At 44.2% G+C, this 16,488-nt stretch overlaps 1 protein-coding gene across 1 annotated transcript in view; it reads left to right on the top strand.

Moving 5' to 3' along the window:
* Window positions 1-16,488, top strand: part of GRIN2B (glutamate ionotropic receptor NMDA type subunit 2B) — a 207,830-nt gene that overhangs the window by 122,111 nt on the left and 69,231 nt on the right. The window contains exon 4 of the mRNA XM_033514525.1: window positions 6,189-6,303. Coding sequence (XP_033370416.1) covers window positions 6,189-6,303 — 115 coding nt within the window. The remainder of the gene's footprint in view (window positions 1-6,188; window positions 6,304-16,488) is intronic.

The following is a 16,488-nucleotide window of genomic DNA, read 5'->3' as shown; positions in this document are numbered from 1 at the left end:
CTGTGGTGCAATGATGAGTTTCCCCTTACATTCTCAGGAGGGAGGCTGGGGGCTGCACACACTGTGGAAAGTGAGCTTTGCTTCTCATTCTCAGGAATGATCCCATCTCATTAGGATCAAGCAATGCATGTAGGAAAGCAGCCCTGCCATTGCTGTGGCTCCCTGCATCCTCCAAGGATAGATATATCCTCAGTCCCCAGGAGCTGTCATCTCAGAGTCTTTCTGAAATGACAAATTCATGGTAGATAAATAGGAGAAATGGGAAACAAAGTGGAAGTACTTTTTTTTTTTTAAGGTTAAGAGAGGGATTGATGGAAAAGATTTATCCTTTCACTGTACATACTTGGAAGTCTCAGTACACATACACATTGTTTTCAAAGCAACTTTGCTAAATATGTTGGAGAAACAGCAAGGGCAGTTCAGTAGAAATTTGTCTTCCACCAGAAATGGCTATTTCAGAGGTCAGGATCAAACACCAAAAAACTTCAGCTTCCTGGAGGTGAGGGGCCAGTCTCAGTGGATTGACCAGTATCACTCCATTGATGTCAGATGAATATCACTGATTTATTGCAGCCCACTAGCTTTCCTCTTGTCTTGTAAAAAGGTGTGGACAGCAGAAACAAACCAAATTAATCTCTTACATCTCTGTTATCTTTTAGCCTGAGGGATATTTCCTAATCTAGATGATCTCCAAATCTTTTTGCTTAATGAAAATGATCTTGAGCTCTAAGCATTTCTCTAAGGCTACTGGCCAGATTGATTCCCAGAAGTAATTTAGGCTGTAGTCTGGGCAGATTTTCTGGTGCAGAATGCCTGTACAATTTGGAATTTGGTAGCCCACTTTTCTACACTTTCTTATAGTACATCTCCCCATATTTAATGGTAACACTGACAGTGAAAGAGAAAGAAAGAAACGCAGAAGAGTGAGATACGATTCCCTTAAGATTTAATTTTCCTAGTCAATGGTTGCTTGCATTTTTTTTCCCCCTAACTTGTTTCGGTTTTGTTCTTCATAATAGCCTCTTGTTACATAAAATCAGCTGCACTCATGGCCTTTGCATGGAATCCTTTTGCTGTAAATTGTACCTGACACCAGACAGATGTTGCACAGATACAGCCAGCTGTGCCTGCCTTTCACAACTCCACAAGCCACTGACGGCGCAACAGCGTAAGGGACAGTGCAGGGCAGTGAGCAGTGGGAGAACCTCTGAGAGGTTCAGCCGGGATCAGGATTTTCAGAACAAATTCCATGGTGAAATTTGATCAAAGGCCCAGGCAGAGCCTGTTTTTGCCCTTTTTTGGGGTGAACAATTGGGTTTGATATCCCGTGGAGCCTGTCTTACCTCAAGAGACCTCATGTACACACAGCTGGGTCTGGATGGCTCTTGAGTGTGAGATGGCTGTGTGCTGAGGTAGAGGCAGCCACAGAAATTTCGAACAATGGTATAGAGAAATAATATCTGTATTATTTTAAGCTTTCCATGGGTTTGGAGAATGGAGGTATAAGTCAGAAGTGAAAGGGATGAGTTGCAGTTTTCTCATTAAAAAACACTATTTCAATCACTCAGATGAAGGCATTAACAGCATAGTTAGTGCTGGTTAAGTCTTTTATCTGTCAATCACTTGAGCTTTGAAGGTCAGAATTCCCATTTGTAGATAAATATACTGGTCCTAGACTCCCTTTTCCCTGGGCTTTGAGTCCACCCATCGTTTTGTCTGTCCGTCCTTGTTCAGGAGCAGGTGTGAGGGCTGGGCAGGACCCTGCTGCAGGGCTGGATTGACGTACTCTGCCCCGGTTGTTTGCATCAGGCAAGGTGGGTTGGTCTTGCTGGTGCTGAGACAGGGAACATGGCTTGGAGCTGTGGGCACTTCTACTAAAATGCAGTAACATGTTTTTGGTTTTTTGCTCCTTCCTGGGCATGAACTGTGTCTGTTTCCTGATACCTCTGACTGGTGAGTTTTTAACACTGTTTCTAGGGGGGATAAAAAAAGGCTATTTCACCATGCAGATTCTGTCAGGTAAAGGCCTTTCACTGCTTTCATCTCACTGCTGTTATGATTGGCCTCAGTGTTTCCCATTACAGTGAGATTCCAGACAGGATGATGGTGGTCTGCATCCCTATCCCTTTATTCTGCATCACATTCCACCAGCCTTTTACCCTGCAAAGGTAAAAGGTATACCACAGCTTTTCTTTCCCCAGCCTCCACCTACACCCTGTTTTTCCTTCATGTGCTGGGCTGCTGAGATGACTCCCCAGTGCTGACTGTGGAGAGGCTGTTTTATTTATATGGTCTGTCTTATTCAGGGAAGCGATCGATGTAAGGATAATCACGCCATTTCAGACAGACTGCTTGTCTCAGTGAAGCATAACAAGCTCTGACAGGACACAGGGGAGGGTGTGTGTTTGTGTGTGTGCTGCACACATGTGAGGCAGGGAATGTGACAGAGTGAACCGACGCAATGTCCAAATTTGCCCCTCCAGTCAGCAGGCTTAGGAGGAGCTGATTCCAAGAAAGGCACTGGAGGCAGAGGTAGGATTGGCTAGTGCTGATTTCAAATGCATCTCCTTCACACCTGTCTCTGGAGCAGAAAAAAATTTGGTTAGCACCCTTTCTTGTGTTCCCTTAAGCCCCCTGCACCCACCATATCTGCCTCTCCAGGCTTTCTCCACCACTGGCTGAAACCATTTAAAATGCCATCATCTCTCTGCTGGTCCTAAATTTGCCATCTGATGTGGTATAATGCTCCATTTGCTATGCCTTTAAAACACTCTCCTTTAACTTTTGGAGCTGACAGCCTTACATCTAGGATGGGTGATGTTGTCTCAGATCCCAGGATGGGGACTTAGGTCCAATTTCATTTCCCTTTGTTCCCATCTGCTTGTCCATAGCACAGGGCTCACCATGTCAGCATGTTTCCACAGGCTGTGTATGTTTTGCTCTCACCCGTCTGAGTTTGGGCATTGTGTTTGCTGCATTGCCACTGGGCTGGCCGAGGGCTCAACCCTTCTGTGCTTACATCAAGTAGCTCCAGAAATTGCCACGTAAGCAAAATCTCTTGCTGAAAGGTGCTTCTAGCAAATTAAATTAAGTTGCCTGTGTCAGCCCCCACCATGCCCCCTTTCTCTCCATCTTGTAGTCCCAAACCTGCAGGGATTAAGATTTTTACAGGCACAGTTTCCTTCTGGTTTATGTCACCTTCCTGCACAACCTCATGTTGCCCTCATGTTGTGCCCCGTCAGAGCTGGTGGCTCAGTTCAGATATGTCAGGGAGTCTCTCAGCTCCCTGCTTGCCTGATTAGGGACTGGAGTGTGTGTGGACTGTAGAGAGGAGCCAAATCCCCCTGGCCAGAGCAGGCAGCAGTGGTGCTGGTGTAGCAGGGCAGCAATACTGCTGAAGGGGATGGCTACTGCTGCAGTAATGATGGAGGGCAGAGCCACTGGAGTGTGGCTGCCTTGCAGCATGCTGCTGACTCGGCCTGCCTGGGAGTCCTTCAAGCCCTGATGCTTTGTCACATAGGCTCAGTGCACCCAAGCAAGCCCTGCAATTCCCTGTGAGCTGCTCTAGCCCCCTGCATCCTTGTGCTAGGTGGCAGGGTAGGTACAGGGGAGCAGGGAAAGCTGAGGGGGGGTATGCCTCTTCTTCTGCACTTCTCCTGGAAACTTTTGTAAGCGTATTGCTAATGGGTCGGAGAGAAAACACTCTGAAGAATTATATTGCCAAATTTGGAGACTAATTTCAGTCATTAAGGTGTGAAGGAAGGGATTTTAGTGCTGCTTTAAGTGTAAATCTCAAGGCAGCTCCAAGGATCGGAGTCATTGATGATCCCACCTTGATTATTATTAGAGGTTCTAATCTTTCCAGTGAAAATGAGCATAAATGACACCCTCTTGTCTCATAGCTGTTGCTGATTTCTGTGAAGTCTTCTTCTCAAGCTGTGCAAGGGAGATACCTGTAGTGGAATCGTTCTTGGATGTGAAGAGAAAGAGGGTTGAGAATGGTTTAATATTAGTGTTTGTTAATTAGATGTTGGCATTGCTTACTCATTACTGGCATATAAAGCTGGAACTCCCATCAAGCCAATGGTATCCTCATCTTCTTGGAGCCTTTCTTTGTCTTTACTCTGGTGGCAGGTGCAGAGAAGTCATGAAGTTGTCATCTTGGTCCACTGGAAGATTCCTCCCACCACCAGAGCCTTAACTAGGTCTTGCAGGGTGCACATAGCTGGCAATTGCCTGTGCCTGGCATTCCTTAGTACCAGAACAATTCACACAGCTGGGGGAAAAAAAAAAAAAAAAAGCCAGAAAAAGGGCATGTGTGGTCCTGACGTGGGATGTTTTATGCCATTACAAACAATTGTGTGGCTAAGATTTTCCAGGTTGAGGATGTTCAGGGGTTCACTCAATGTTTGGGTTCCAAGTGGCTTTGGTTTTTGGAAAATAACCAATAGTCTGCCTTTGAAAATTGTCCAGTTGCAGATGTTTCATGCTGGGCTCCCTTATGGCTGTATTTCCAACACTGAACACATCCCTTGAAGGTCACAACATGGAGCAAGTGTGAAATTTCCTTTAGAAATAAACATAATTGCTGATTGCACTTGGCAATGGGGAATTAGTAGATGAGTTTGGTTGATTAATGGAGTTGGAACAAAAAAATTTGAAAATGAAATGACTAAAATCATGACTTGTTTTTTTCATTTGTTTGAAGAAGTTTCCCTGATACAATGGTTTCATTAGATTAGCAGGGGTGTCTCTGTGCAGATGGTAGGAAACCGTGAACCCACTGAAAGAGCAGATTTTTTTCTCTTATTTATTTTCTTGAAATTGGTTCAAATTGAGTTCATAAGGGACAAATTGAAGCTGAACATTAGGAAATGTTTCCTGATGTCATGGTGTAATAGAGCAGAAGAACCTCTCATGTCTGTAATAGAAATGTTGCTTGTGTAATTTATAGAACTGTGCAAAGTAGGAGAGTGCAGAGTCCAGGGGCTAGCCCTGCAGGCAGCTTGGTCACCTCTGCCTCTCATGGTGATGTGATGCTACTGGTGCCACAGCAGATTTACAAAGGTAAAATCTACTTCATGCAACAGGATTGTGAATTGAAGTGAAATATATGAACAGGGTAAACTGTCAGAGTGCCACGGAGATGTCATATAAACCACTGAACTGTGAAATGTGTATTTACCTCCTCTTCCCTACAGTGTATTTCTAGATGGTCTGACAGTTAAGGAAACAATAGACCTGATTCTTATTTACAGCAACACCCCTTTAACATGCTCTCACATTGCAGCAAGGCCTTGAAATGAGTGTAGCTGTAATCTCAGCCCACTTATAGATCTTCCCTATTGCCAGAGCTGAGTAAGGAGGTTTTAGGATAAATGAGATTGAAGCTCTGACTGTTTACCTGTCCATTTGTTCAGCTGACATGAAATGCTTCAACAGGGAGTTCCTTCTGCAGAAGTGATGGGGTCTTTCCAGACAAAGAGAATCGCTGATGTTGGCTGCAGGGCTGATCACCCTTTAGTTTGATTTTACTGGGAATAAGGCTCGACTCTGTCCCTAGGAAAAATGACTTTCACTGGGCTCTTTCAATATCCTTATCCCTATTCCTGAGCTCCTTCACAGGATCACTCTGGGCCTCATGAGTTGTGCTGGCTTTGGTACGGATAGAGATTCTTGCAGGTTTGCTGCTCCTTCCTCTGCTTCCCTAGTCACTGCCTCGATATTTGGGCTGGGGAGAGGCTGTCTCCACTGCTTCACCTGTCGCCCATCACTGTCCTCAAGTGGCATGCAAAATCCCTTTTGGAGAGTGAGCGAAGTGTGGGCTGTGGAGTGTTTACACAGCTGATTGCTATGGATCCTTCTGCCCTTTGAGGCAGAGGAAAACCAGGGACTGTGGGCATACATGTGGGTGTGACTCTTAGAGTGCTTTTAGGAATTCATTGAGAGCCAACACAGCACATCACTTCCCTATCCCAGTCACAAAATGGGGGCAATTTCCCTGCCTCACCTGACTGTCCTATTTTCTGGACGAATTGTCCTGTTTTTCTAACTCCCTTCTTAGATTTTCCATTTTTTGAACTGTGCTCCTGCCCTCCTGATGTGAGCTGAAGAGGGGAGGCAGGGTCTTGTTTAGGGTTTTGTTTCCAAGCATTAATGTTCTCCTTGCTCTCTTCTCTCTCCCACAGGTACCTGATCAATGTCACCTTTGAAGGCAGGAATTTGTCGTTCAGTGAGGACGGATACCAGATGCATCCCAAGCTGGTCATCATCCTTTTGACCAAGGAGAGGAAGTGGGAGAGGGTAGGATATGTTTGGTAATTCTCAAACTGTGTCAGAAGAAGGGGGAAGGCTCCAGGCAAATAATCCTCCCCACCTTTCTGTACTTCCTATCACGGGCTAGCAATCTACTTCTTGTATCCCAGATTACTGGTATCTCCAGTGCCCAGGCTGCTGTCTTCTCCATGCAGGATGCCATTACAGTCTTCCATTAGCATGCATAAAAAATTCATCAGCTTCCTCTCTGTAACCTCTGAACATAAGTTTTCCGGCCTTTCAGAGAAGATATCTCCTCTATGCCGTGAGTTTCAATGGCTGAGACAGAAAATATTTCTCAGTCTGGCTTGATGGCAGTGAAGTTCTGTATGGTAGGTGACTATGGCTGAGCTACAACCATGCTTGGAAATTGATGCCAGTATTAACTGTGGTTGATATATCTGGCCAGTACCCCTTGAAATGGGACGGTACATTAAGTAGGATGTGAACGTGAGATCATATTGAGTTGTTCAAAGATCCAAATTTGCATATTTTTGAATAATTTGCATGTAACCCAAAGCACCATTTTAGAAATGGTGTGAATTTCTGAGTTAGTGGGAAGTTTTGGTGCATTTCACATCCCACATAAATGTCAGTGGTCCAGGCTAAGAACAAGCGTTCCCAAAGGGTTTCAGTTGAGGCAGAGGGGGTAGTTGAAGGGCTAAGAAAATGAGATATAAATGGGTGTGAGAAGTCAGAGTAAAGGAAGGAGAATTCATCAGAATACATGATAGATATGAAAAAGAGGTTGGTCTGGATGCAATCATGTGTATGGCTTAGAAAAATGCCCCTTTGTCCCACCACACAGAGAAAACTTTCTCTCCTTGCCTGCTTGTTCCCTGCACAGGCTTGCAAGTGGCCTGCTTGGTGTAAGTGAGGAAGAAATTAATGGGGAAATGAAAATGAAATGGGGATCTGTCAGGAGAAGTGTATTCAGAAGAGAGCTGTAGGGAACAGCTTGTGGATGAGACAGAAGAACGGTCACCTTAGTTCCTGGAAGGCACTAGGGTCTCCCAGTAGTCCCAGCCTGGTTTCCAAGAGGACCTGTCTACCTCATGGTCTTAGCACTATTCAGACCAGATGAGGGTGTGTGGTCTGGAGAAGAGGTCTCAGGGGGCCAGGAGTGTCAGGAAACAAAGAGCATGGCATAACGTGTGGACAGCTGAAGGCAAGCTGTCTAGATACTGCACAAGGTGTGGACATGCAAAGCTCAGGCTGCAGAGACCTCACATCAGGCTCAGTCTGTCACTCAACTTCATTAAAGCTTACCAGGAAAAGTCCAGGAGGATTTGTTCCTAGCTGGCACCAAATTTGTTCTCATGGGGGAAAATTCCATCGTCAGAGAAGGAAAATGAAGCAGTAACAGCATGAATCCTCCTAGGGGTTATTAGCAGGGCTGGCTGTGGGAATCTGTTGCTGGAATGCTTTGCAGTCTCCAGGGAGGCACAGCTAAATACCAGTCCTGTTTTTATCTTGCCTGTCACATGCTTCACATGTCGCACCTTCAATGAAGGCTTGGTGGCTTCTGTCAGTGGTGAAAAGGGTTGTTCAGTCCCTGAGAGTGTATTTGTGGGCTCTCAGATGAACCAGAAAATTAGTAGAAGAGATCCTGGTGATCACAAGTGTTGGGATTAGATCCTTGCTGTCTTTGGGGATCCATTAAATCAAAACAATCTTTCATTTCATAGGAGCTGGGGCTGGACTGAAATGAGGCTATCATGAACTATGGTATTAGTGGTAAGAAAAACACATAGTGCTTCCTGGACACAAATATTTTGTCTCAAAGTGGGTGTTTTTCTCAGAGAGGATCAGGTTATTATAATCAAACTCCAAACTGGTTTAATTTTCATGCTGGCATTTTCTTCATGGAAGACATTGAAGTAGTCTCCAACATGTTCCAATCATAGACCAGAACCTTTCATACCTGGAACCTCATGCTCTTTTTCCTAATTTTTTTTCCATTCAGTAGAAATGCAAACATAAAAATATAAGTGTGAAACAGAGATCTTTGTGACAAAGAATCATAGTTTTGTTCCATTCTTGCAGAGAGTCAGGCAACACAAACTGTTGGCCCTTAACAACTGCTCGCAGGCAATGCTACAATACAAGAAATTATTGATAGACTTTTAGCACATAATTCCAATACCTTTAGAACATGATCCAAATTCTCACTAATTTTATGTAAATAGCAAGATGTTTCATCCTGGCAACTTTTAGGCAAACACTCAGGCAGTAAGAGACATGAGATAAAGGACTGCATGGGAAACACTGATTTGATCCAGTTGCATTCACTGTAGCTCAATCTTTAACTACACACTTCTATCCACAATCAGATGCTATGCCTGGAAGGAACATCAAGAGGTCATCTAATGCCTCCCTGAGCCCCAAGAGAGGGTTTAACTAGACTGAAATTATTCCTGACAGATGTTTGTCTCACCTGTTCTGAGAGACCTTCAGTGCTAGAAATCCCAAGTCGACCTCTTCTATGACTTCGTTCTCCTTACTGTGCTAAGTTTTTCTAATGTCTAACCTAGATTTCTCTGGCTGCAATTTAAGCCCATGAATACTTTGTGTCTCCCTAATGGACTTAGGGAACTGTTTATCCTCTACCACTTCTTATTGTCCCTATGTGGGTTTGAAGTCTTCTATCATGTTGTCTTCCAGTCATCTCTGGTGTAGGTTAAACAAGAATTTGTTCATTTCCTCTTGGTAGGTCATGTTTTCTAGTCTTCTGATCATTTCTGTTAGTCTCCTCTGGGTTTAGTAACACAGTTTGCAGCTCTGTACAACTTGGTGCTTTTGATTCTTGAAAGATGGCAAATGGATTTTGAGGGTGAGTCTCATGGAGTAGAGATATATAAAAAGATATGTTTTAAAATAGGTGTGAAGTCTTCCATTTTCTGAGCAGCAAAGATCCAGACAGTGACAACTGTTTCAGGATTTCAGGTCTGTGAAATCTTTTGTGATTTTGATTTTTTTTTTTCCCAATTTGGGAATAAATATCTTCACAACATCACCAGTTATTTCAGAACAGGAATTAATTTTCCAGAGGAGTTGTAGCTGCCCCCAGACACTGATGATGATAAATCTCCTCGTGAGTGCTTCAGACAAACTGAAGCCTTATAGGGCTGACAATCATGAAAGAACAAGAAACCGCCTTCTACAAGGGGCAGTAACTTGAGCTCTCCTGCTTGTCTGAACCATGAGTAATGATTCATAATGATAAGCAAATGCTCTGAATTTCATTCACTTCTCTGTACTCTGCTCCTTGGGGGCAGAAGGCTGCATGCCTTCCCTCACTACCTTTTCAGCTGGTTAGTAAAGCTCTTTACTTCACTGGCCAGTTAGCCTAGGGGTGTTTTGGGTGCCTAGATGCCCCTGTTGTATTTATCCTAGAGATGCAGGTATGCAGATGGAGGTGGTGAAAGATGTCCACTCTCATGCCCCATGAAGGGCCATGCCTCGGTGCAGTGGTGAGTGCGGGCCAGATGCCTTGCAAAGTGAGCCAGAGGGTCAGTACTACACTAGGTTTTGTGTCAGCGGGTTGTGATATTTTGTGTGGGAAGAATTTTCACCTAGTATTTTTCTTCACTATTTGCCTTTTTCTTCTGCTCTCCTATGATCCCACATATGATGAGAACTTAATTTTGGGTTCATGATCCCTTTGTGAAAGCTAGCAACTGCTTCTATCTCCAGCTCTTGCTCATATCCTCCTTCTCTACTGAGTCCTATCCCACTAGCTCCCTGCCAGCAGTCCTGTCTCACTAGCTCCCAGATCCTCCTGTCTGCTTCCTCACTTTCCCCCAGCAAACCTGGGGTGACACAAATGTTAGGAACTTTGAGGCCCTCTTCCAGATTCTTTACTTTGATTACTAGTGAGGTTTACATCACTTGTACCACTAGTTTGTGCTCAGCCTCTCCAGTTTGCTGATTCTTCTCTGCCTCTTCTCTTAGTTGTGTCACTGGGGATTCAGAGCACTTTTCCATGAGGCTCATGACACCAACTTCTTGTGCCACCCCACAGAACCCTTTGGCTCACAATCTCCCTCCATCTCTTACCAAGCACACCCCATTCACTCTTCTTCCTGACTGGACAACCAAATATCCAGGTGATGGTTTTGTTTAGGGTGCCACTATGAGCCATCTTAGAGGACAGATGGGAAACTTACGCTGAAAGGTTCATTCTTCTTGCTGCATGTACTAATCCTCTGCCCCTATCAACCTTCACCCCACTCAGCAGATAAAATGTTTGCCTGCTGCTGGTGCTATAATTATCAGCATTTGACTTTTGAACTCTTCAGCTCCAGCAGGGTCTGTTCTGCTTCCTCTGTTCTGTTGGTGTGACCATGACTACAAATTCATGGGCAGGCTGCTCCTAGCCTGTACCCTTACAGCACGGTACACATTAGTGCTCCCTGGGAATGGGGCCATTTGCTGTGACATCCTGTCAGCTGCCTCAGTGACTGTAGACTTCCAGGACTTCCTAATGCTGCAACAAGGTGGAAAATAGTGCCACTACTCTCTGCCACATGGGCTTTCCAGAGATGTGTTCAGCCTCGATCACAGTCTGCATGAATTTGTGAACTTCTGTGACCCTGTCTCCAGCTTGGGACAGAGCACCATTATGCCTACCCATGCCTGGAAAGGGTTCCCCTGGGGTATAGGAGGGAGATACAGAAAGGAAAGAAGGATTTAGAAGAGAAAAATGAAAAATTAAGCTTTCCCTTATCTAAAAAATAAGGAAAGAGAACAAGATAAATTTTTGGACACCTAAATAATTGTTGAAAAAAGGACATACTGATCAGCTGCTTTTCATGCCCCAGTAGGGAGAAAGAGGTTGTCTTGCTAAATTTTCAAGCAGAAAGATTTCAGTTAGTTATGTAGAGAGCTGCCTAATTATTGGCATGGTGAGACATGGTGAGGCTCATTTGCTGGTAGAGGTTCATTTGCTGGAGGACATAGAGAAAAATATCCAGCAGGGCAGGATCTCAATCTGTCTTGTCCTGCCTCCGAGCTGGTGGATGCAGTAAGTGATCTCTTGTGGTTCTCTGCCAGCCTACATTTCTGTGATTAGATGAGCAAGACAGACCTGAAGAGTGTCTCAGAAAAACCAGCTTATTTCATAGGAGAGACAACCCGGGTTATGGACAAGCTGATCAGCAGAAATTTCAAGCCTGATCCGGTGAGGACATAATTTCTTCAAGCTTCTACCATGAACCTTTTGTACGAGCAGGCAGTTGGCATGTGAAGGCTATTGTGCATGGCTGCAAACAAGAGCTCTTACAGAGGCACTTGTCACCTCCTGAAGTCTGCACCTTTGGGGAGCTGATGAACACCACAGAGCTGCTGAAGAGGCTGTAGCATTTGATGATGATTCAGCCTTCAGGGCTGATCTCAAGTCTTACTGTGCATTAAAAGAAATATTCGCTGTCATCTCTTTGTGTGCTTCAATGTCCCAGTGGCAGAAATAACAGGGAAGAGGACAGAAAATACCGATCGGTATTCTTGGCTGTTAGTAACGGTCCATGTGGTACTGACCACTCCGTGAAGAATCAATATGAATCATGTTATCCTATCTGTTATATTGCTTAGCAGGAGGAAGGACTTCGATTTTCTTCATTTCACTTTCTTAGAGAATAAAAGCCTCCTTAAAGAAGGCTCTTTAAAAATAGGAGAGGAACAAAAATGTAGGGTTGTGAGGTGAAAACTGCAGCTGTACAAATCCAAGGCCCTCCCCTGCCTTTTGAAAGATGACTAGGTTTTTTGAGACAGTTTCTTCCTTGTGTTGTCTGGTGCCCACCTAGCAAGCCTTTCTGATCACTTACACATTGCATGCACGTGTATGCTTGCCTCCATGGAGTAGAAGTTACGGCCTTTGGTCGGGTTCTGCTCTCTGTGTGGACTTCTGGCACCTTGCCTGTGTGTCCAGGGAGGAAATTATTTTTTTATTTCACCGACTCCTTTTGCAGTGAGACAAGATTGGATTGTTTTTTCCAATCAGTCTTGTTTTGCTAATTTTGCTGTGTACATGGGGATTTATGACTCATTGTCCCTGGGGAGAAATGGCATAGAAGTTTGTTTAAACCTACTCAGAGTAAGTGACTGATTCTGTTCCCACAGAACCAGTTTTTAGAAGGATATAGCTTCTCTTCGGGCAGAGGGACTGTTCTGGATTCAAGCACATATGGCTGAAATTAGAACAGGAGTCTGTAGGTGCATTTCCCTCCTTATTTTTAAAGTATTCTTTCTGGACGTGTCTCTAAGAGACCATAATTGGCTTAATGCCTTACTTCTCATTAGACAGCAGACTTGCATCAAAGAATACATATTTTATGGATATCCCACTCCCAAATGAGTGTCCCTTAGACACCTGATCTAGGTCACATCTGATGGGTCTGTTTATGACCCTGATTCAATCAGACAACCAGATGGCTTTATTTGTGCACCTATGCTGCACCCACTGCCAGGATTTGGCCTGACTTCTCACAGTTGTCCAGCATCTAACTGTATGTATTTGTGGCTAATTATGGCCATGTTAATCTTGCACTGACTCCTAAGGAGAAGGGCAGACCCGAGTGCTGCACAAAGCCTTCCTTATCAGAGGATAAATGGAAAAATCTTTCTGAAAAAGCCTTCTATATAAATCTTGCAGACATGCTGGTCAAACTGTGTCTTTGCTGTATTACTGCAAATAATAAGCTAGTCTAGCTCTGACCAAAGAGAACATATTGGGTGTCTGTTCCTAACCACTGTTATGTTATGTCATTATAAGCTGTCCATTCTCTTTGCCTCTTGCTGAAGCAGTTCCTGACTTTGCTTGAATTTTGGAATGTATTTGTATGATTCATGAGCCTGCAGAAAAATATTCTGGCTCTTCTCCACCAGACCCTACTCCCTTGCTACTGGAGGGAATTCTTACATTGAAACAATGACAGCTTCTTGGAGAGACCTTGTCCTCTTATGCAAATCAGATATTGGAATATCTGGAGATCTTTATTAAGCCCAAGCTGTAGTTAGAATGCCTCCTACCATTTCTGTGCTGGTGTAGCTGATGAGGGTGATAGCAGCCATCTGACCTTTACTGGGGTTGCCAACCTAACTCCTTGGACTGGGGATCCCGGAGGATTGTGCTCCATGTACTAATGTGATAACAACATCCAGCCTCAAGAGAAGACTGCCCTCATCTCCATTGTATTCTGGATGAGAACTCTTGTCTGGAGCTTTCTCTCAGCTGACTTGCTCATGCCACACAGTGAGAGGTGCCCTTTGCCATGTGTATATACTCTTGCACTGCTGTCCCCAGCACCCAGTTATTGATTTGGGACTCTGCAGGGAGCTGAGTGAACATTAGCAAATGAGGTGGCTCCTACCCCAAAGTGGTTACAATTTAATTACAAGACAAAAGGTAGCAGATGGGTACAGATGGACCAACGGGGGAGTACAAGGGAACAATCAGACAACATTAGTCAGCATGGTAGGCAGCAGGCTTTACACACCAATTGTCTAACTTTTACAGACCAATTGCCTAACTTGTGAAGGCTTTGATAGGCAGAAGAGAATTATAACTGGTTTTGTGCAGGTTTATGGGAGCCTCATCAAGAGTGTGAAGGGCAGACAGGGAAAAGCAGTAAAGGTGCTTGGAGAGCTGCAGCTGAGAAGGTACAACAGCTCAAAAATACCCAGTGCTGCTGGAATTTAATATCTAAATATCTTAATACCTAAATTCTTAATATCTAAATATTTTAATATCTAAATCCTAACTTTGCAGAGAACCAAAAAACCTCTGGTAAGGCCACATCTTGCAGTGCAGCACAAACTCCCAGTGCAGGACCTATGTGCTAGCTAGTGCCAGAGCCACATTTCCCCTCCTGCTTGCCACATTGCTTCTGGTTGATACCCCTCCTGCTTGCCAGAAGCTTGGAGATTTCCATGGCATGTCAGATGCTGCTGTGTATCAGTGTTCCTTTAATCATGAGCATTTAATTGATTGTAGGAATATTTCATCTCAGCCTGTTGAAAATATACATCCATATCTTAATGCAGGAGATAGCTAATTTGCTATGGGAAGATGAGCTTTCAGGTATGGGTACAGTAATTACGTATTCCTATCACAGCACAGTATCAGGGAGCTATCCCATCATCATCCCTGATCAGTCCATAACATCCTCAAAAAACCCCAAACCAAAAAAAAATAAAAAATAAAAAAAATCAGACCAAGGAGGGTGATTTAATTTTCTCCCTAATTTGAATCTGAACACAAGACTGATGTTTCCCCAAATTCCATGTACAAGTGGACTGACTGAAGTGGCTGAGGTCACTTGGCTGGTTCAGCCTGGAGGAGAGGAGACTGGGCAGACACCTCATAGCAGTCTCATAGAATTCATGGCTTCACAGAATCACAGAACATGCTGAGTTGGAAGGGACCCACAAGGATCATCAAGTCCAACTCTTCCTCACAAGGGTAAGCGGCCAGGCAGACGATGATCTCTTTTCTCTGTGACCAGTGAGAGGACACAAAGAAATGACATGAAGCTGTGCCAGGGGAAGTTCAAGCTATATATTAGGAAGAGGTTCTTCACCCAGTGGGTGGTTGGGCACTGGAACAGGCTCCCCAGGGAAGTGGTCACAGCACCAAGGCTGATAGTTCAAGAAGTGTTTGGACAATTCTGTCAGGTACATGGTGTGATTCTTGGGATGGTCCTGTCCAGGGCCAGAAGTTGGATCCTTGTAGGTGATCCTCGTAGGTCCTTTCCAACTGAGGATATTCTAGGATTCTGTGATTCTGTGACTGTTTATCAACCCAAACAGTAATCACTTCATCTATACTCCCCTCAGGAGTGATGTGAACAGGTTATATATCCTTCAATACTGGATAGATACACAGCATAGCCACTTTCACTTTCTCTTGCTTTGTGCCCAGTCATCTACTGGAAATTACTTCAGGGAGTCTGTAGCAGTGAGGAACCACACAGGTGCCATTGGAAGAGGAAGTTTATTTCCTGTTGCTTCTGGTGGCCAGACTGTGCCATGAAAAGGCAGCTGAAGAAAGCATGGGAGTTTAGGCAGCTTTAAGATTTGAAATGCATGAAAAGATGAGGGCACAGAAAGCTAGCAGCCAACCAAACTGAGTCTGGAGAAATAACTAGCGGAGCTTCAGTTGAAGGAGACTCACTGTGAGTGAACGTGCCCTGAGGATGTGTTTTCATCTGTTCAGTTGCATTTGCTTGAAACTGTCTCATGTCAACGACATCTTTGCTTGGCCTGTGAAACCTTTGCTTTTTCTATTTTTACATTATCTGAATGTTATTAACTGGAGGGTCTGTTTTCCTTCCATGGGGCTTGAGAGAAGGGAAGTGCTGTATATTCATAGGACCCTATGTTTTTCTCTCTTTTGCCTTTTTCTTTCTCTTTCTCCTCCTCTTCTCTATTTGTTTTTTGGTAAGATTTTGGCAGTTTGATTTTCCTGCAGTAAAAGTCTGCCCTCATTTGCTTCTGAATGAATTTGAAATAATGTTTGCCTAATCTGAAATGGCTCAGACATTTTTCAGTAAGAAATAGCTTGTTTGTTGTGTCTTTGGCTTGGTTTGTTTCTCTCCTCTGCTGTTGGCTCTGGCCAGTGTTCCATTCCTCGTTGTCACATGCTCCTTGTTTTGTGTTTGAACCCTGGTTGTATGCGGTTGACTTGGCTTGATGCTGAACTGTACCTTGACGGTACTTTTTACTAGACCAGGACAGTCTTTTCCCTTGTGGTCTTTTCTGCACTGTTACCTGTAAACTTCTCTGCTGTTTTTCAAAGGTATTTCAGTGTTAAAGCTGTGGTTATTGGAGCTACTCTGTGCTTGAGTTACTCTCGCTGCTCATGAGCTCTGGCATGCGCTCAGTGACATCGATTTGAGCATACAATATGTTCAGCATCGTTTGTTTTCCCTGTGCCTGAAGTGTGTTTTCCCCGAGTCTGTAATTTTTCAAGACTGCCTTTGGTAACGTTAGATCCTGGCTCTGACTCTTTCCTTGCCTTGCAGTGGTGTCTGAGTTTCTGTCAGCATCCTTTGGCCTTTCTTCCTTGTGAAAGGACCTGGCATTTACTGACCTGAGTTTAATTCTAAAATGGTCTGGGAATTGTGCTGTCTTCTGCTGAGTCAGCAGTTTGACAGTTATTTAATTTCCTTCTGC

Source organism: Parus major, chromosome 1A, assembly GCF_001522545.3.
Source record: "Parus major isolate Abel chromosome 1A, Parus_major1.1, whole genome shotgun sequence".
NCBI lineage: Eukaryota > Metazoa > Chordata > Aves > Passeriformes > Paridae > Parus > Parus major.
Note: the sequence above shows the minus strand (reverse complement) of the source record. Positions and strands in the feature narration are given on the sequence as shown.